The sequence below is a fragment of the Phasianus colchicus genome, chromosome 3, assembly GCF_987193195.1.
Source record: "Phasianus colchicus chromosome 3, bPhaCol1.hap1.1, whole genome shotgun sequence".
Taxonomy (NCBI): domain Eukaryota; kingdom Metazoa; phylum Chordata; class Aves; order Galliformes; family Phasianidae; genus Phasianus; species Phasianus colchicus.
Genome location: NC_143438.1, coordinates 91,215,605 through 91,235,232, shown reverse-complemented (window position 1 = coordinate 91,235,232; position 19,628 = coordinate 91,215,605). Strand labels below are relative to the sequence as shown.

The 19,628-nt window shown below is 44.6% G+C and overlaps 2 protein-coding genes across 7 annotated transcripts in view; one reads left to right on the top strand and one right to left on the bottom strand.

Moving 5' to 3' along the window:
* The first annotated feature begins 1,000 nt into the window (after positions 1 to 1,000).
* SLC45A4 (solute carrier family 45 member 4) overlaps positions 1,001 to 19,628 on the top strand; it is an 86,592-nt gene continuing 67,964 nt past the window's right edge. Inside the window, exon 1 of the mRNA XM_090138061.1 lies at positions 1,001 to 1,138. The gene's annotated coding sequence lies outside the window, so the exon portion shown is untranslated. The remainder of the gene's footprint in view (positions 1,139 to 19,628) is intronic.
* Positions 1,040 to 19,566, bottom strand: LOC149918741 (uncharacterized). Of its 6 annotated transcripts, none has more exons than XR_016465381.1 (6): positions 19,132 to 19,566; positions 14,940 to 15,042; positions 11,574 to 11,783; positions 8,985 to 9,249; positions 5,364 to 5,514; positions 1,040 to 1,122 (listed from the first exon to the last, which is right to left on the bottom strand). XR_016465381.1 is itself a non-coding variant. In XM_090138065.1 (4 exons), exons 1-4 carry the CDS (start codon positions 19,180 to 19,182, stop codon positions 9,215 to 9,217), a joined length of 399 nt encoding a protein of 132 aa, XP_089994191.1. In that variant the 5' UTR covers positions 19,183 to 19,566; the 3' UTR covers positions 6,223 to 9,214. The 6 variants fall into 6 exon arrangements, 1 of the variants encoding a protein (XP_089994191.1); XR_016465380.1 differs by having other exon boundaries at positions 1,042 to 1,122; positions 4,422 to 5,514; XR_016465379.1 differs by lacking the exon at positions 1,040 to 1,122 and having other exon boundaries at positions 2,143 to 5,514.

The window sequence follows — 19,628 nt, the reverse complement described above, 5'->3', positions numbered from 1 at the left end:
GGAAGAGACCTTAAAGATCATCTAGTTCCAACCCCTAGTCTGCGGGCAGGGTTGATACTCACCAGATCAAGCTGCCCAGGACCCCATCCAACCTGGCTTTGAACACCTGCAAGAACGGGGCATCCACAACTTCTCTGGGCAACCTGTTCTAGTGCCTTACCACTCTCTGAGTAAAGAATTTCTTCCTAACATCTAATCACTTAGACCTTGCAATTGGCCTTGTTGACCCTCATTTGGTTCATGTGGTCCCACTTTTGAAGCCTGTCCATGTCCCTCTGGATGGCGTGGTGTCCCTTTCTCCTCTTTCACCAACAAGTTCAGGATCCCCCAACACAAAGACAGACATCCTAGATGTATGTGACATTTTACTTCCTGTCCCCAAAAGATTTTAGCCCCTATCCAAGTCCCTCAAGCAGCTCATGCCCTTTCCCTGTCTCCCTGTCTGAGGCTTCAGATAATAAGACTTGAGAGATGCTTGATGGAAAGGACCTGGCAGCAGAAAGGCACCCTGCAGATCTGCAATGGTGTGAAGCAGCCATGCAGAAGAGAGCTTAATGTGAACAACCTTGCCCAGGAAAGATCAGTGGAGTCAGGGTCCCTCTGCTCCAGCCATGTGGTGCCTGCAACAGAGAGCTATGGGCTTGAGCCAAAAGCATCAGTGTGCAGGTTGCAAAGGCTTCTCCACAGCTTGTGACGGTACCCTTCATGTGTCCTACATCTTCCACTGCTGAGCACAGGGCTCTTGCCTACCCTGTGGCTACAACATTTGCTTGCTTTTTTAACAGCAGCACTAAAGGGAGAAGAGAGACTTCCACCCTCACCATGAAATCTACCCCAGAAAATCCCGAGTCCTAAAGCAGAAGAACTTGTAAGCTAACACTTTACCTCTGGGTTAAAAACCATCCCATATATTAGCAGGATTTTTTTTTTTTCCTTTCCTGAATATGTGCTGATCTCATTCATCTTGGGAAAAGCACTGGGTGTTCTCATCCAGGCTATACCTGGCAAGCTGCACACGCTGTGGCAGAGGGAGCGAACTTCTGAGCAGGCTCTGCAGTGGTGCTGCTGGGCTCCTTCTGCTTTCCTTCTGGAGCAAGAGCGTGGCTTCTTCACCCGGTGTTCCTGGGAGAGATGAAGGGTAAGTCAGCGAATCAGCTCCGCGCGCCGCAAGCATCCCCTGCTTTCTGCCATTGGGTCGGGATTTATCAGCAGCCGGGCAAAAAGCGTCTGCAGGGCTTCCTCCCCCAGTCTCCTACACAGGGAGAAAACAAGCAAGTGTTTTTTCATGTGCCGTATGCAGGCAGGTTGCGATCTGTGCTAGGAGAATAAATCAATGGGGAACGTTCCTGCTGCTATTTTAAACACTGAGAGAAACTGCTAGCTAGCAATAACAAATTGCTGCATCAAGCCAAGAGCAGCAGCAGACGGATCAGCTGCCCCTATAGCAGGGAACCCCCACACTGCCGCCTGCACCGATGCGTGGGCTGCGTGGTTGCTTTGCTGTGTTGGTGCATTTGCTCACAGCGACATCGCAGTGATATGTCAGCTGCTGGATGCCCTGGTGCTTCATTTCAGTGCCGAGGTTAAACAAGAGTTGCAGCTGAGCTGCTCAAAGGGATCTGCACTGCTGCTCATGTGAGTGCTGCATGCCTGGCTCCAAGGGGGGATGCAGCTCTTGCAGGGGGGCTGCTGAAAACTGTCTCTGTCCGGAGCCACTGGAGTTGCTTGCCCAAGAGAGGATGGGAAAAGGGCACACTGCATCCGCTGGGTGCTGCTGGAGGCAGTGCGTGAGATGAAAGGTGGCATCTGAGAATACAGCACAGCAACTCCTTGCATAAAAATAATGGATATTGCAGATCTGGCTGCTGCAGGAAATGTTCCCTCTGGAAATTGTAGCATACAGAATGAGAAAAGCAATTATGTGGGTTCTGCTGCAGCTCATTTTTGTGGGGTTAATGTGGGGAGAGGATGTTTGCTGGCAGTTAAATGAGGCAGCCTGGAAGGCCAGGTAAGAGGCAGAATTAGCAGATCAGGCTGCTGTTCGGAAATGTTATCTTCATCTCACAGCATCACACACATCAATTTGATCTTGTCTTATTAAAAAAATAAATAAATAAATAAAACAAATTCAGATATGGTACCCATTTTGAAAATCTCATAAACCATGGTGATGAGCACCACTGAATCCAGTGCTGGTTGAATGCCAGGCCCTTTGCAGAAATGATGTTTATACAAGTAAAACTGCTGTTGGAGGAAAAGGCTCAATTACAGGGAGTTCAGTGCATGAACTGGAGAGAAGAGGGATGAGAGGAGGTGAGAAATGCTCTCTGTACCCCCAGGCTGACTGCAGCTGGTCACATATAATGGTTTATCACAGCTGTGATGCCAAGCATGATGCAAGGCTGTGCTTTTAAAAACAAAAGCCCAGCTGGGTTTAATGTGACAATTATTCCTGGTGCTGTCAGTGCTCACCATCTCATGCGTCTCATAGCTAAAACTGCAGCTCGTTTCTAAAAATCTGGTGTTGGATGCCCAGTGCCACTATTGATGGATGTAGGATTGATCCTTCCATTGTCTATGAATGGAGGGATCAATCCTGCATGGTCCCTACATGCTACAGGGCTGGCACAGTCTTTCCTCCCCTTCTCACTGCCTTCCCTGGCACACATGGTAGTGAGGGGTACACAGCTGAACTAGATGATCTCAATGGTCTTTTACAACCTTAATGATTCTGATTCCATGATTCTATATCAGTCCTTGTCCTTTGGGATGAAAGTTGAGGAAATGAGGCCTCCAGCATGTTGTCTGAGGTCTGAACTCCAGGGAAAAGGGGAGTCCAAGCTAATCAGTGATTCCCAGGGGACATGATACTTGTGCTAAATGCATCAGGACTGACCAGCACCAAAATATTCAGCAGTGGATGGGCACTTATTCTGAGGCAGCAGCAGCCTGTCCCAGATTGCTACAATTTTTGCTTTTACTACATTTTTTTTTCCACTAAATTCACAGTATGGACTTTTTGTTGTTGTTGTTTAATGGTGCTAAATTAAAGGATCCTCTGTACTGAACAACCATATTAAAATGAGCCTTATAACTCTCTACAACTCCACAAAAGGAGGTTGTGGTGAGGTGAGGGTTGGCGTCTTCTCCCAGGTAACTAGAAATAGACAAGAGGGAATGGCCTCAAGTTGCACCAGGGGATGTTAGATCGTTGGATATTAGGAAAAACTTCTCTAAAAGAGTGGTCGGGTGCTAGAACAGGCTGCCCAGGGAGGTGCTGGAGTCACTGCCCCTGGAGGTGTTCACAAAAAGGGTAGATATGGCACTGAGGGACATGGCTTAGAGCAGTCACTGGAATGAGTTGATGGCTGGACAAGATGATCTTTTGGTCTTTTCCAACCTCAGTGATCCTAGCTATGGTTCTATAAGACCTCACGTTTGAAACGAAAGGAGTGCTACAGGCTCTTGTAGCAATGGTTCTGATGATTTTAGCCTTTCAGATTACAGGAATTGAGCTCAGAATAACATCGTTATTGCTGGAAAGGCTAGAGGAACAGTGGTAGGAGAGTAAGATTGGTACACAAGGGAAAGCTTGCAGCTCTCCAGCTTGCAGGAGCCATTCCTGGTGTATTTTACTTTCAGTTTTCATCTGAGATAGAAATGGAGATGCAGCAAGGGCTGTCCCTTTGCAGCACCAGGCATGCAGATAATTCATCAATTCATCAAGCAGTGCTTGGGAGGAGGTTCCAGCAAACATCTTGGTGTTCCTGCCTTTTTTTTTTCTTGAAAACTTAATGCTGATTCCTTCTGAACATCTAGAAGCACTTTTGTTCTGTGTAGGTGACAGAGCACTGGCACAGTTTGCCCAGTGAGGTTGCAGGGTCTCCTCCTTGGAGGTCTTCAAAAGCTGCCTGGATGTGGTCCTGGCACCCTGCTCTGACTGCCTCTGCTTGAGCAGAGGTTGGATCAGATAAACTAAGAGGGCCCTTCCAATTTCAGTCATTTTGAGCCAGTGACAAATGATCTGGATAACAATGAATCTCTTCATCCACCTCAGAAGCATGGTCACAGCTTTGATTAACAGGGATTGGAAACCTATACCTAATCTGCCATGGAAGTGGGTATAATGTTTTGGCCCTGCCATTCATCCATCTTCCCACTGTGATTTATTCTGGCTGCAAAAAGTGATCAAGCACCAGAAACAAACTTATCTTGGATTCACTGCTTTCCTGGATTGATACCCACTGAATGCCCCTATCTACCCTGAAATCTTCAGCAAGTTGCTTTCAGATGGATCCAAACACTAAGTAATCAAAACTAGGTGAGGGCAAACATTTCCAGCATCCCAGAGCAACAGGAATTAGCACACATGCACAACAAACACCTTGCTAGCAGCTGCATGCATGCAAGAAAACACTAACCTGAATAGCAGCCAGACCATTTTTTTTCTATGCTAATGCACCATTCTTGAGCAATTTTTCCAGCACATCCCACGCAAACAGGTTTTCCTTGAACGTCGCACAGCAGCATTTGCCAGGTTTTCTTTTTCTAATTGTAAAGGCTCAGAGGATTCTCATGTTCCACTTGGTGTCTCTGCTCTGGCTGAGCAATGGGAGTGATGTGGGCTCAGGGACCAAAATTTGGTGCTGAACCAGTGCAGGTTCCATTGACCCTGTCTGATGTGATCAGTTCTGTCAAAGTCAAAGAATCACAAAAGGGCTGAGGATGGAAAGAACATCTGAAGATTGTCTGGTCCAAGCTCTACTAACCTACAGCAGGTTACTCAAGTCAAGATCCCAACATTCCACTGAGGTCTCAGACCTTCAGCTTGGCACATACATAAAGGTCTACTAATGTGTCCTTCCTGTTCTTATCACAGGAATAGCTGCCCCAGGAACGGCATCTTGATTCTTTGAAGTTGACATACACTGTAGAAACTGTGTTGATGCTCAGGTTCACTCAACATCAGCTATTAGTCCATGGGATTGTTTGCTGGTTTAGCTAAGATCTTGGTGATCAAAGGGCCATGGAGGAAGCACAGGCAGTGTCTTTAAGGTTCTGGGTATAACTGAAATCCCACATATTTCCCAACTGGCTCAGTGTAGCCATTCTGAATTTGAGGCACTGTAAAAACAGAGTTTTTAAGGCCTTATTTAACCCCATTTATTAACTTCAGATGGTACCTCAGGGACAGCCAGGATGCCAGCATGCAACCTCAATTTGCCTTCAACCTCTTCAGCCCTCAGGCACACTCCAGGCACTAGATCCTTCTTCCTGGCCCTACAAAATCCTTCAGAGCATCTCTCCACCTGCTTATGGGATCTGAGAGCCACATGCAAGATTCCAGGGAAGGTTCAACCTACCCCAGTGTGCAGACTCCAAAGGATGCAAACATGGGTTAGGCCATCTCCTCTGTTTGTCTGCTCTTTGGAACCTTTGGCCCAATTTGAAGATCAGGGGAAAAATAGTACTGAATCAAGTGAACCAAATAAAATTTTCCCATATGGTCTAATTCTGTAAAAAAAGAAAAAAAAATCTAGTTATTCTTTGACCAAATTTGATCACCCTGAAAAGTTCATTAATTTTAACACACACACACAGAAAAAAGGTCTAGGTTATATAAAATCTGCTTTTTCCCATTTTTTTAATCCAAATGTTTAACCTTCAGTTTGTTTGGTCACGATGAATCTTTGGCTTTTAACTTCTCTCAGATAAATTAATTTTGAGCCCCAAACAAATAAAGTGAGCAGAAATTGAATATTTCCCTTTATCTGTTATGTGTCACACTGAATAATGTTTGGAGAAGAAAAGGCTCTGGGGAGACCTGATAGCAACCTTTCAGTATCTGAATGGGGACTATAAGAAGGGGACACATTATAACAGGGGCTTTTGTGACAGGACAAGGGGAAACGTTTCCAAACTAAAAGAGAGACTTGGACATAAGGTAGATGTTTATTATGTTAAAGGGAACACATTGTCCAGAAAGGTGGTGGATGCCCCATCCCCTGAGACATTCAAGATGGGGTTGGAGGGCTTTGAGCAACATAGCCTAGATGTAGATGTCCCTGTTCATTGCAGGAGAGCTGGACTAAATGACCTTTAAGGATCCCTTCTGACTCAATTCTATGATTCTACGAAACCTGTTTCATAGTACCATTTTACAAGGGAGAGAAGAGCACACTCTGCAGTTAGGCACAGGCAGGACCCTGTGCAATACTGGAAGCAGACGGATCAGCTTGATGCATCTCTTGTATACGTTCATTCAGACCTATTTTGGAGTATTTGACATTTTTAGCTAATTGTTAGGCACAGGAGAAGTTTCTGGTTGGGATCACAACCATGTCATTAATTGGGGACTATTGTATTTGAATCTTGTGTTCACAAACACTGAGCCTCAGGAGTGAAGAAACAGTGGCAGCTGTTAACATACTCCACAGTTCTCATCTAAATATCCCAAGCACTTGAATCTCCCCTCAGCACACAGCATTAGGCTGCAGAGCAGCCCACTATCAGGAAGTTTTGGCAGACATGGCGGGGAGACTGGAAGCTCTTGGCATCCACTTTGACAAGTCCATTGTGCCGAGAAGAACAGTGGTCTCTTCTGCAGCCAGGCAAGAGCTGTGGCTCTCCACACGTTGCACGGGCACAAAGGCCTGTAAGTGAGGGAGCCAGGCCCACGTCGCTTCTTTGTGTGTAGTCTGGGCAGACACATCCAGGTCACTCACTCCAGACAGCATTCACGACCTGCATTTTTTCCATCTTCCAGTTGCCTAGGGGGGAGCTCGGTGCCTTGGCAGCAGATCCTTTGCAGTCCCCAGGGTCCTTGGAGCATGGCCAGAGTGTGTGGCAGCTCAGGGACTTGGGATGGGGCCACCATGGCCTGCTTGGATGTGAGATGTCTCACGCACAACCATGGGTTCATTCGCGCACAAACCTCACTGGCTGAAGAGACATTCAAGGACAGGGTTTAGGTGCAGCTCACCCTCTCCTTCCTTCTCCTTGTTTCCTGTACTACAGGCTTCTGCTGCATACAGTTAACTCCTAGGAGGAGCAGATGCTAAAGGAAATGAAGGTCATCCACAGCCAAGTCTATAGTTATCTCTCCCCATGCCTTGGAATACAGTATTCAAACTCTGGGAAGTGTTTGAAAATGGGGTAATTGAGCAGGAAAGGCAGTATTTTGGCAGCTGTGAAAAGGAAAGGCAAGCTTTATCCATGCCCTGGAGAGAAAGGGGAAGGTTGGCGGAGTATGAGGAAGGAGACTCGGCCATACTTCTTGTTGGGCTAACAGGAAATGCAATGGCTTGATGATGGCTTTCATGTTCACAGGGCAGCTCATAGTTCTGTATGCCCCTCCTGTGCTTACTTGCGGGGCATTTTTATGAGATGTCCCTTACACTTTTGAGAAGGAATAAAAAAGCAAGTGATAGTCCATTTTTCTAGGAGATCTTGCCTTTTGTTGGCCAGCTATCTGTCACAAAAAAATACTTTGCCACCCCGAAGAGAGAACGAAAAGTACAGGAACAGTTGAAAAAGATCAACATGCTACAGCAAACCCGACACCCTCTGCAACATCTGAGAGAGCGGAAACTTTGCTTGCTTTGTTTCTACACAACCGATCAATTGAAAGCAGTCAATGGAAGTCAGTGGGTTAGCACGTTCCTGCAGGATGCTGGTGAGGCCAGAGCTGAACATGCATGCTTGATATATGCACACACAGACTGTCTGGTGAGACTTCAAGTCCTCCTGCTAGCTCATTTTGGTCTCAGTAAGGAAATGCCCATTCAGAGCAATCAGCTTGGATGACAAAAAATGCTGTATAAAAAGATCCTCACAGCATGCTCCCTGGGGACTGGGAGTCTCCTGTGGTGGCATTTTATTGCTCTGACAGTGAAGAAAAACAAACTACAATATGCTCTGATATGATTAAAAATAATATAACGTCCCATTCTCTTAGTCATGGATGGGGTGTAAACCAGGTCTGAACTTCCCACTCTAGAAACACCGCAGGTTCAGTCCAGGGTTAGAATCATAGAATCACAGAATCGAGTTGCAAGGAACCCTTAAAGGTCATCTAGACCAACTCCCCTGCAATGAACAGGGACATCTACAGCTAGGTTCCTCTCCTCCAGGCCCATCTGACATGTCCTTCTACAGTACAGTGCTGCACATATTCCTGAAACTGAAAACCAGACTTGACAGGCTGACACTTTATTCCTGGACAAAGTTGATGATCATTCCCTTCCAGGCATGTCAAGCTGCCTTTCTCACATTCAGACAAGCTTTTCCAATGAAATTTCATCTTCCTGCAGCTTCTGCATCTTGTTCTGCTCTGTTACCTTCCTCCTTCTTTATTTCTCTTTCATACGCTTCCTTTATTCCCTCCTCTAGCCCTTGATTAATCACACAGGCATGTGTGTTTGATTCTTTTTTCAGGGATCACTCATCCATATGGGCAAATTCAGCATCCTCACTGCTGCTAAGAGCATCATTCTATTCCAGAGCAAATCTTTTGATACTTACTGCCCTACATGCTCACTTAGAACCCTGTCTCCTACATCATCCCATGGGTGTTTAATTAGTATTTAAAGGTCAGCTTGTCTAAAACAGAGTTTTCATAGAATCATAGAATATCCTGAGTTGGAAGGGACCCACAAGGATCATCATGTCCAACTCCCCCATACCATTCCCTCTAGGCCTGTTACTGTCACAAGAGAGCAGAGCTTTCTAGTGCTGCTTTAGTGCTGACGATGCTCCAGCTACTGTTGCTATAAGGAAAAAAAATCAAGGCACAACTGTTCAAGTCCTGAAAAATCTGTTTAAATCAGCTCAAAAAAAGCAAGGTTAGAACCTGGATGGAAAATCCTCTCCAGATCTGATACTTAGTGGGTGCATCTCTGGCAACCAGCATTGTATTTAGTTACCATAGGTGCTGCCTCTCCTCTACTACCCATACTACCTGTATCTTTCTACATAGCACTTACCTGCCCATTGCTTCTGGCCAGAGGAGAGAAAAAGTCTCAAACCAAGACAGAAGCTGCCCATGTCCTTATATGTGGGACAAGGAGCCATCAGAAGGAGGAAGCTCAGGAGAGAATTTAGGAAGAGGCACTTGAGGGACAACTGAGACTCCAACAGGAAACTGATGCCCTGATGCCAGCCCTGAGGAAGCCTTAAAGTAGACAAGACCACAGAGCACTTGGGAACTTCATCTTCATGCTGTCAAACCTATTCCATAGTCCTCACCTCCTAAAAAAGAAAAAAAAAAACAGCGAATACAATAATAGGGTGTTAAAAGTGGGAAGTGTTCATAGTGGGAGACCAGCGTGCTCTGCTACACAAGAGCTGCATGTCCTGGACTTCCTTTTGATGTAAATGTGTGAAATGACACATTTATTGCAAGACTAAAGTGTAGCCATGGCAACATGATTATCAAACCGTTGCATATGAAGTGTAAATCCATATAGGTTTCTGGCTGGTGAGATTAAACTACCCAGGGACAGGGCTCAAGGCTCAGGCTCTCCATGTCCAGAAGGAATCAGCTCCCGCTTTGAGCCTGAGATATTTTCCTGTTTTGCATCCAAATTGTCTCTGTTATACCTCGAGCAATCATCAGGCTGTATTCATAGGCTTACCATGTGAGAAAACAGGCTGTGCAGCCAACAGCACCATGCTCAGGGCATTCCCCCACCCACGGCACACTCATGTGACAGCGATCTGGTGACATCCGAGGGGGAAGAGCAAAACTGTCAGGTTGGCACTCTTACAGACTCCAAGCACTGATCTTCTTGGCTCTTTCTCACAAGCAGGGCATGTTGATTTTCCATAGCCACCAGCTAGGGGCAGAGTTGCAATACTGCAGGTAGGAAAAGTCCATCTCATCTGCCTTCTTTCCTGGGCACCAAGCAGGAACTAGAATAGGTTACCCAGATCTACATCCCTGGAGATCTCCAAAAGTCACCTGGACATTGTCCTGGGCACACTGCTTGTAGGTGTCCCTTCTTGAGCAGGGGTTGAACCAGATGGACCAACTACTTTTAGATTCTGTGATACGTAAGTCAGGAGCCTCAGCATCCCTCTTTACACAGCAGGTACCTCCACAACAGCACAGTGAGCAGCTTCATTGGACAACAGACCTGTCCTAAAATATTCAGTGAATTCCCCCATGCTGTTATATAGGAATTCACATTCTCGATATGATATTCCTGTAGTTAATTAACCTCTGATCCTTATTTCCAGTGGGAAGGTCTCTCATTTCTGTCTCCAGTAAATGAGTTCTGCAGCTCTTCACACAATAGATCAGACAGCTTGCTAAAACCTGGCACCTGCTGCTGCTGCAGGTATTTCTGGGGACTGATCACATCCCTTTTAACCTTAATTCCTGTGAGCCAAACATACTGCAGCTCAGGAGGTTCACGATGGCTATTAGGAAAAATTTCTTCTCAGAAAGAGTGGTGAGGTATGAGAACAGGCTGCTCAGGAAAGCGATGAGGTCACTGTCCTGTCCCTGGAGGTGTTCAAGAAGTGAGTATATATGACACTGAGGGACATGGTTGAGTGGGCAAAGTGGTGATGGGTTGATGGTTGGATTAGATGATCTTAGTAGTCTTTTCCAACCCTAATGATTTTATTCTACAGCAGACTGAGTGTCTGAATTTTGATTAGCCATTAATTACTGCTTAAAGAAAGGCATGCCACCCTGCTGGTAGCACTGCCTGACACAAAGCCCATGATATGGGAGCATCACTGTGCTGCCCGGCCATTCAAACCACACCACTGTGGCAGTTGCCTGCTCCCCAAACTCACTGTCTGCTGCAGAGAGGAGGTGAAGCTGTTATATGCATCCTCTCTATGTCACGCTGCCCTCTGCAGTCCCTTGATCTCCGTAACTGGAGTATACTAATGGGAATGCCAGAGCCTGAAGTGGCTTAAAGCCATTTTGCTCATTGCTTGATGAGTAGATGAAATCTGCAGGCAAGCAAGTCAAGAGCTTTCCGCTTCCCGCAGCAATGAGTACACCAAGCGGCCTGCCTTGTTTAGCTGCTTTTATGAATGGAGTTAGAAAAAAGCTAAGATGCTGTGAAGTTGTTGCTAAGAAGATTTTTCTTTTTTTTCCTGCTGCCCTGACTGCTCCAGCCAATGCAAGCACCAGTGTCCTGAGCACTGTGCAGCTCTGAAATGAAGGAAGTGGAAGGGACAGAAAGCACAGGTTCCTGCACTGCACTCAGCAATTACACAATCCCATATCTGCAATTATTTCTGGCAAAGTTTATTCACCTCGTGGGAGACTTTTGGAACAACCCGGTGCTTTTCTAGGGAGTGTCAGTCATCGGGTGAACGTGCCTTCCAGAACTGCTTTTTTTCTTTTTCTTAATATGTAAGTGTTTCTTTATAGTTTGGTCTTTGCTTTTTAATGACTCACACTTCTACCTTGTCAGCTTTCAACACATGCCCTGCCCTCCCTTACAGTGCTACAATCCTCCCAGCTCAAACTCACTGCACCAGGTCACCCAGGGTAAAATGGGGAAAGATGAGAATTCCTTCTGCCTGCGCCATCCAGACGTTCAGCTTACCAGGGGCTGCTTCTGGGGGTCTGCAGTGAGCAAGCATTAAAAGCAAGGTGCAGGCATGCCTCTGATGCATGCAAGTAGAGGTTGGGCTGTGGTTTGGGATGTAGAATCCAGAAACATTTTTACGGAGACAGCGACAGGCTCCGATCCCCAACACAGCTTCTGTGCCAAGTGTCTCCTTTCTGTTCCAGCCGCCCGCAGTGCAGAAGTGCTCTTCAAAATAAAGAGACACAAAGCTTAAACATTCATAAAATTACTTCTTTAGCTTTAATCTCCATGAAAAATGAGCGCACATTTAATGAAGGGCTGGTGTGTGTGTGTGTGTGTAACTTTTCCCCTTTTGCTCCCCTTTAAAAAGAAAAAAAAAAAAAGAAAAACAACTTGAGGCAGAGAGCAATTATGGAAAATTTCAGGCTGAATGGTTAAAGCGTGGCCAACTTGTAAAGTAATTGGAAACACAAGGGTAGAAAGGAAAGTGTTTGGCAACATGAGTATTGTGCTTTGGGATGAAAGGTGCTATGTAACTGGAGGACTCTTTTTTATTGCAAGCTCTCCTCTCTGATATGTTAATTGTGTTTTGCCTGATCCCTTGACAGTTCATTAATTTTTGCCCAATTGCAGGCTGTCGAGTGCAGATAAATTCCAGACTATTATGGGAACACCCTAGAAGTTTGTATAGAAAGGAAACTCACTGTTTCCTGTATCATCCTTCTGGGGATCTTGAAAGAGTTCACAAAAAGCACTTAAGCGAACTTTCTTTGCTGGATAACGGAAGGAAAGGAAACTGTGAACAAGCAAACAACACTCAATTCCATGAGACAAGAGATACTAGTAGGTCGCTGAGAGAAAGTGAAGTCAGTGACTGCAACACACACACACACAGGCATGCAGAAACTATCTAATGGTACTCCCAAAATAATGGGAATCTCTGCACCTGCGCAGTGGTTTTGATCTGTGGTGGAACATCTCTCCCAACAATGTGTGAAGTCTTTTAGATGTATCTTGAAGTTCAAATAACAGAGTTGGAAATGGTCATGGATCAGCTGAATAGCTTCTCTTTTTTCCTGCCACGAACAGCACAGTGAGCAGAAGTCTGTTACCACCAGCTGCATGCTTTCCTAGGGCTGGCTTCAAATGCAGAATTCACACAGAGTTCAGGGGGCTGGAACCAAACAACTTCAGGTGTGCAAGTACATATTCCATCTCTAAGACTGAGAAATGCCCAATCCCTGGAGGCATTCAAGGCCAGGCTGGATGTGGCTCTGGGCAGCCTGGTCTGGTGGTTGGCGACCCTGCACATAGCAGGGGGGTTGAAACTAGATGATCACTGTGGTCCTTTTCAACCCAGGCCATTCTGTGATTCTCTTATTCCATGAAATATTGGGAATAACAATTTATTAGCTTGTCTCCATCTCTGTAATTTAAGCCTAAAGACATGAGTTGGCATGTTCTCATAAACTGTTGGACTGTATGCTCCTGTCCATGATAATTTTCAAACTTCTGGGTTTCAGCAGCACTTCAGAGGGAGATCAAAATCACTGAGCAGATGAAATTCAATGAACTTGTTAAATAAGTGCCTAGAGATGGAGGTCTGCAAGGGGCACTTCTGGGATATACACTTTGTGGCATTCAATATGCGTCAACCCAAACGCTGGAGAGACCTCCTATCTGCTTCACCCCAGGAAAACTGCTTGAATTTTGCATTTTGCATTTTACAACAAGCCACAAAAATGTAAGAAGAAATGCTCCTGAGGAACTCTTGGTTAGCAGTAAGCAGAGCAGGGTGGGAGGAAGGGAGAGAAGGGAAGCTGTACAGCAGCATCTCATTTCTAGGAAGTGAAGCTCAAAACATACCAGAGGAGACGACAGAAAGCCGATAACCCCTACAAAACAGAATCATTCCCTCAGAAGAGGGAGATTTTGTGCAGCAGAGTACTAAGGATCAATACCAAAGGGCAAGGCTGACAGGTCACTTCCAGGAGAAAAGAATACAAATTTAACTCATAAAGTCATAGAATGACTTGAGCTGAACTCAGTTATATGTCCAAAGTTCCCAAATTCTTCACTGCACTTCTCCAGCCATGTTCTATCCACAGGCCACCAGACCACACTGAAAGGTTATGGGGAACACACTGCTTGCTTGATTTGCAGTGCTGAAAAATAAACCTCCAAAGGGAACATCACAGGCTTGTGAGAGCTGTCAGAAGGGAGGTCAAGGATAGAATGAATTGATGGAGCCAGCTGGTAGATGGTAAGAACTGATGTCTGTTCAATACCTGTTCTAGAGCTTGAGAGAGGATTTCTGTCTCCAAGGATGCTGACTGGAAATTTTTGAAAGGCATTTATGAAAATATCAATTATGAAAACATTTTTTTTCTGGCAGGTTCTGTAACATACGCTTCTGGTCTGACCAAAACCACTAAAGGGAAAAAGAGAGGGGAACTTTTGCCAGTTGGAAGAAAATATTTTGTTCCCATTTAGAACAAACCATTCAGGCCAGTTCCTGTTTAACTGGGACTGGGGAGGGCCATTTTTGCAGAAATACGGCTGATTACTTGATGACAAAAATCAAATCTCCCCCAAACCATTTCTCCTGATCTGCTCTCAAAGTTCTGCACAGCATCAGTGTTTCCTTGGGGAGCTCGTTAAAACACCCTTGCTGCTAAGAACTTTCTCTCCTCTCAACTTCATTAACTTCTTTATTGTCATCTGCTCTGCACGTTGCAAATCATCTCCATTCAAGCTGCCACCTTCTGAATTTCTGTCCCTTACGCACTGTAACCCCCATCCTCCTTTCCCACGTGGTTTAATCACCTCTGTTCTCTGGCCCAAGCGAATGCCAAAATATGCTTTTGGAGAGCATGTCTGCACTCAGCATCAAGACATTGACAGGCCAGAAAAGAGGGCTGAGACCCGTGTAGGGATAAAGGATCTTTATTTCTACTCTGAAATATTCAAAACTATTTCCTTGCCTGATTTGATTCCCTAATCATAAAAGAAAAAAAAATAAATTGCTGGAACAGGCTGCCTAGAGAGGCTGTGGATGCCTCTCATCCCTGGAGGTGTACAAGGCCAGATTGGATGGGGCCCTGAACAGCCTGGTCTAGTATTAAATGGGGAGGTTGGTGGCCCTGCAAGTGGCAGGGGGGTTGGAGATTCATGATCTTTGAGGTCCCTTCCAACCTGAGCCATTCTATGATTCTGTAAGAAAAACTCAAGATTATTAAACTTTTGGTCCTACCAAAGCATTTCTGGGTATCTGAGGTATTTAAGTGAGGATGTTAGTTGCCAGACCCCCTTTAAAAATAAAGGAAAAAGCTTTTGAATTGATAGAATTGCCCAAATAAAAGAAGCATCAAGGAAAGATACCTCTATAATCTTCCTGGTTTCTTTGCTGCTGACACATTCCAGAAAAGAGCAATGGCACCTCCAGGTGCCCCTCCAACAGGTTGCATGGTAGCTCCAGGATGATCTGGGAAATGTTCAAGGAAAAGGACAAAACTGCTCAGAAAAAACTGAAAAAATACAGCTGTTTTTTTTTCTATAGAGATCAAAAGTGAGAACTGGGGTGTGACTTACCCTAGGAAAGACAATACTGGGGGAAAGGACTTGACCATTATCTGCCAGCCCCTGCAGGCTGACATAAGGTGTAACAACTGTGATATGAGTCAATGCACACCGTTCATCCAGCAGAAAAGTATCCATTTATTTTTATGTTAGGTTTTTTTCCTACCAAATTAGCTAGATGCACTGACTAATCCTGAGCATATTTGATCAGCAGATGAAAAGGACAGGAATGGGAGACCCCCTCTGGGGAGCAACTAGATTTTAAATCATCGTCACTGTAAAGTGAAACCAGAGCTTAAGAACAGCAGTGTGCAGCCTCCACGCTGCTCTTTGTGTAAAGGGACAACTTCGTTCCAAACATGACAGGAAAATTCATGATTGGGATGATAGATGTTGTGTCGAGGGATGTGGTTTATTGAGAATTATTGGTGATTGGTGAACCAATCTGGACTGGATGATCTTGTAGGTCTTTTCCAACCTTAGTGATTCTATGATTCTATATTCATTTATAGGAAAAGAGAAAAATCATTGAACACAATTTAAGTGAATTACAGAATTTGTGAATTTGTCATTTTTCACCTACCTTTTAGGAGTGGAAAGTAATTGAAAACACTTCTAAAACCTCAGTATTCTTCTGGCGATTTTAATTCCCACTCCAAATATCTCTGGACTTTGGAAACGCATTGCATTTTTTTCCTCAATGTTTAAAATGGCTTTATAAGAAATACTTTGGGCTCTGCAATTGTTCAGTAGTGTTTAGAAATTCAAGCAATTAGAATAAAAATTATTCACCCAATTCATATCAGTTTTCCTGTCACAACAACAACGGTCTGTTCAGGGTTATTCCTCAAACCTGGGTTGCTTAAGTCATTTAAATAGATTTCTATTTCAGAAACAAAATGAGAGCCAAGAATTTCACAATTAAAAGCTCGAGGGCTCTAAAACTTGGCTTCACCTAAGACTCTTAACATTGTTTTTATTATCTTAATCACTGGGTTTTTTTACATACTAATTTTCCATCCCATTACCAACCAGTGCCAATCCAACTTGCTTTTCCATCACCCAGGTGAGCGTTACTCATGTTTTCAGGGGAACATTAAAAAGAACCTGGATATCATCAGTATGGCCCTGTCTATTTTTGTGACTGCTCGTGGACCTTTGCTAACACTGAATCAGAGCTAGAGAAGCCATTTAGCTTAGATGTAGCTCCTTGAGTTATACCCTAGAGTTCTCCAAAAATACAGAAAACACTGCTGCTTTTCCAAACAAAGTTTTCATGACACAGGGCTAAACAATTTGAAATTCTGACAACGCTGGGACCCAGAATATTGCAAACACTGATTAGGTACAGTGCCGATTAGGCAAGGGAGAGATGAGATAAGTCACAACATGTGGTTTTAACAGGCCCCAGCAAAGCAAAGAGCAAAGCAAGACCTCCAGGAAGGCTCTAGAGGCTTCAGGTCCCACCTCAGTGATCAAAACAAATGTGCCCAGTAACACCTGCATACTTCAAATTCAGCTGTAGCTAAAAGGCTGCAAGACAAGAAGACAGTATGAATAACAATAAACGATCTGTTAAATGAAAGTCGTGTTTTCATGCCTAGATCTATAGATTATGTGTTGTGATCAGACTGATGGTTGGACTAGATGATCTTAATAGCCTTTTCCAACCTTAATGATTCTGTGATTCAGATAAAAGGCAGCCTTCTCTGGTGGTCGGCAACCCTGCACGTAGCAGGGGTGTTGAAACTAGATGATCTTTGAAGCCCTTTTCAACCAAGCTATTCAATGATTCTACGATGATATGATTTTATTCTGTGCTAAACTAGATGAAGAGGCTATCACTTATTCGTAAGTTAAACAGGAAAGGTTGTTTTGCTACGTGAAAGCATTAGGGAATAGACTTATATCTCGGAGGAGACTTCAGTTGAAAGACTGATTTTCATCAGCTTTCTGGTACACTGCCTGCAGAGGAACCTTCACAGAGAGAAAATTAACACAGCTGTCTGCTCTGGGCATTTTTCTGTATTCACCAGTGTGAACTGGCAATATTACTGAGCAGCTTTCGCCAGGGTGAAGCTAATGTGAATGAAGTCACTTGAAAATCATCTCCGTTTTAACCAACCTCCCGTATTACGGGTGTTACTTCAAGGTTTTGGTTCTTTGCAAACCAAATGTGATGAAAATGTATCCATTTTTCAATTTGGCTCTGAGCAAAAATAGAGAGACTGAAGTACAAATATCCCAGTGCAGAAATGGAAACCTCATAAACATCATCGTCATGGTTTAATATGAGACGGCTCGGAAGGAATACTGACTAATCCCGGCTCATTGCCCAAGCAGAGAGAAAAAGAGCAAATAACATACAAAAGAACTTCTGGTGTCTCCATTGCGAGGGAAGAAGTGACTGAACTACCAAGTCATGCAGTTCTCAAATGCTGTCTAGCGGCACTTTAACTGCTCTTAGTGCTTATGTAAGGATTGAAAGATGCTGTTCTTGAAGACCTGTCAAGTCATTCCTTGTCAACTCTAAACTGCACTGGAGCTTAACGCCTCACAGTTTTATTGTGAAGATAATAATAGAGCACATAGATTAAAAAGGCAGGATAATTTTGCTGCTGTTAATACTGCTTTTTAGCTGTGCAAACCAGGACAATAATGAGAAGGAAACCTCATTTTTCAAGACACGAATTCTTCAGGGACCTCACAAGCAGCAGCAAGAGCAATACAGCTCATGACCTCGTATCAGCATCTTGCCAACACAACCTCTAGGAGCTTGAGACTCCATTACAAGTCATTTATTTTTCCATTTGGGAAAGGTGTAGGATAGCTCCTGCTCTTACTCCAGGTTTCAGCCCAAGAGATAGGCTCTGCCCTGTCTGCTTAGGACTGTTGACATTGCTCTAGGGTGACATGAGCCAATTGGCCTCAGATGGGTAAATTCTGGGCGCAAAGTTTCTACACAAAGCAATTTGGCACTGGGAATTCAAGCTCATAGTCAAGTTTGGCTACCACAGGTAATCTCAGTGAGCCAGAAAATCTGCTTGACTGGGTCACTGCCATAGAATTGCACAGAGCATCCTTCCACCCGTGGGACGTTCTTGTAACTTGTCTGAGTTTTAAAAAAAATCTTTGGTTGGCTTGGCCTACAGCCTTTATCTGATAGGCAGAAACTGGAAGCATCCCAAGGCTTTTAGGGGGGAAATAAAAGCATCAAGGGACATGAATGATTTTACACAGCCACTTAAAGTTCCAAATTAATGACAACGTATGTTGGGGAAGGGTGGGAAGAAGGAAAAATGACAGTTTCAAGCTCAGAGCACTGTTTTCCCATCAGAAATGAACCAAACACCCTTTTTTGAGAGATACCCCAGGGATAAGCTACAGGCCAAACACGTGAAAATCAAGACTCGTTTTTCATGTCATTTACAAGTATCCTGGCCGAGAGACCTCATCTCTGCTCAGGTCTCCCAAATTCATGGCCTCTCCTTACCAGGAGACACCTCTAAGAGCTGGCTGCATCACATGTCATGAAGTCTGAAAGCCAGTCCAAACAATCCTGAGGGCTTCTGTCCCTCCAGAAGACAAATTACCTTGTTAAAGTCCTGGCTTTCAAAGGATTTAGGCGCAGCAGCAGTTTCAGGAGGTTCAGTTTAATCTAGGAAACCCTGCCTTTTATGTAGAGCAACTCACACTAGATCTGAACACTGGCAAATAGTCAACTAAATCCATTATTGCATGATAATGCTCAAACATTTCATTAATTCCTAACCAGCTGTCCTCTGCTCCCTAACCCCTTTCATCACACAAACATTTCTTTAACTGTCTGAGGGAGGGGAGAGGGAGGATCAGACGCAGTCTTGTAAAATTCCTTCACCCGCACTGCCTGCGGCAAGTTATTTCTTTTGACACGCATGTAAAATAATATTGGGGGTGTTGTTTGTTTGGCTTGGCTGCATGGCAAATTTTCGTAACAGTTTTGTAAGCCACGTACCTGCGAAATGGAGGAACTTGTTGATGATCCTGCTGGCTGGTTAATTAACATTGATCATTAAATAGGGAAGACCACTTGCTCCGATTTCTATGCCAAGACACAGGACATCGTGTAGAGAGCTGCAAGGCTTCTGGGGAAGGATATTGCTCTCCAATGTCCTATAGAATGTTTAGAAAATCCTTGGGTACTGTCTGCCAGACAAACCAGTGGGAGCAAGGATCAGCACCCTGGGGTTTTCTCCAGCTATGTGACCCACAAAATGGAAACCAAATGCATTATAAGGGTCGGTAGGGAGATTTGAAGGTCACTCCTGGATGTTTTCTTCACAGAAGGCACTAGCTAAAGTGCCTCAGCCTACGTATTGCCTAGGGAGAAATAACTACTGAGGAATTGACAAAAACCACCCCGTTGAGCAGGCATCTGCTGTAAGGCAGACCATAACAAATGCCAAGGACAGAAGCAGGTCCCCAAACTCACTCTCGACCATGGCTTAGGGG

Excerpts from the sequence above, each read along its gene's own strand:
- LOC149918741 (XM_090138065.1), bottom strand. The coding sequence starts at position 19,182 with ATGTTAATTAACCAGCCAGCAGGATCATCAACAAGTTCCTCCATTTCG. Across the intron at positions 11,784-14,939 it reads AAACCAGGAAGATTATAGAG|AGCACTTCTGCACTGCGGGC; the intron begins GTATCTTTCCTT and ends TTTATTTTGAAG. Across the intron at positions 9,250-11,573 it reads ACCCCCAGAAGCAGCCCCTG|GAGGTGAGGACTATGGAATA; the intron begins GTAAGCTGAACG and ends TTTCTTTTTTAG.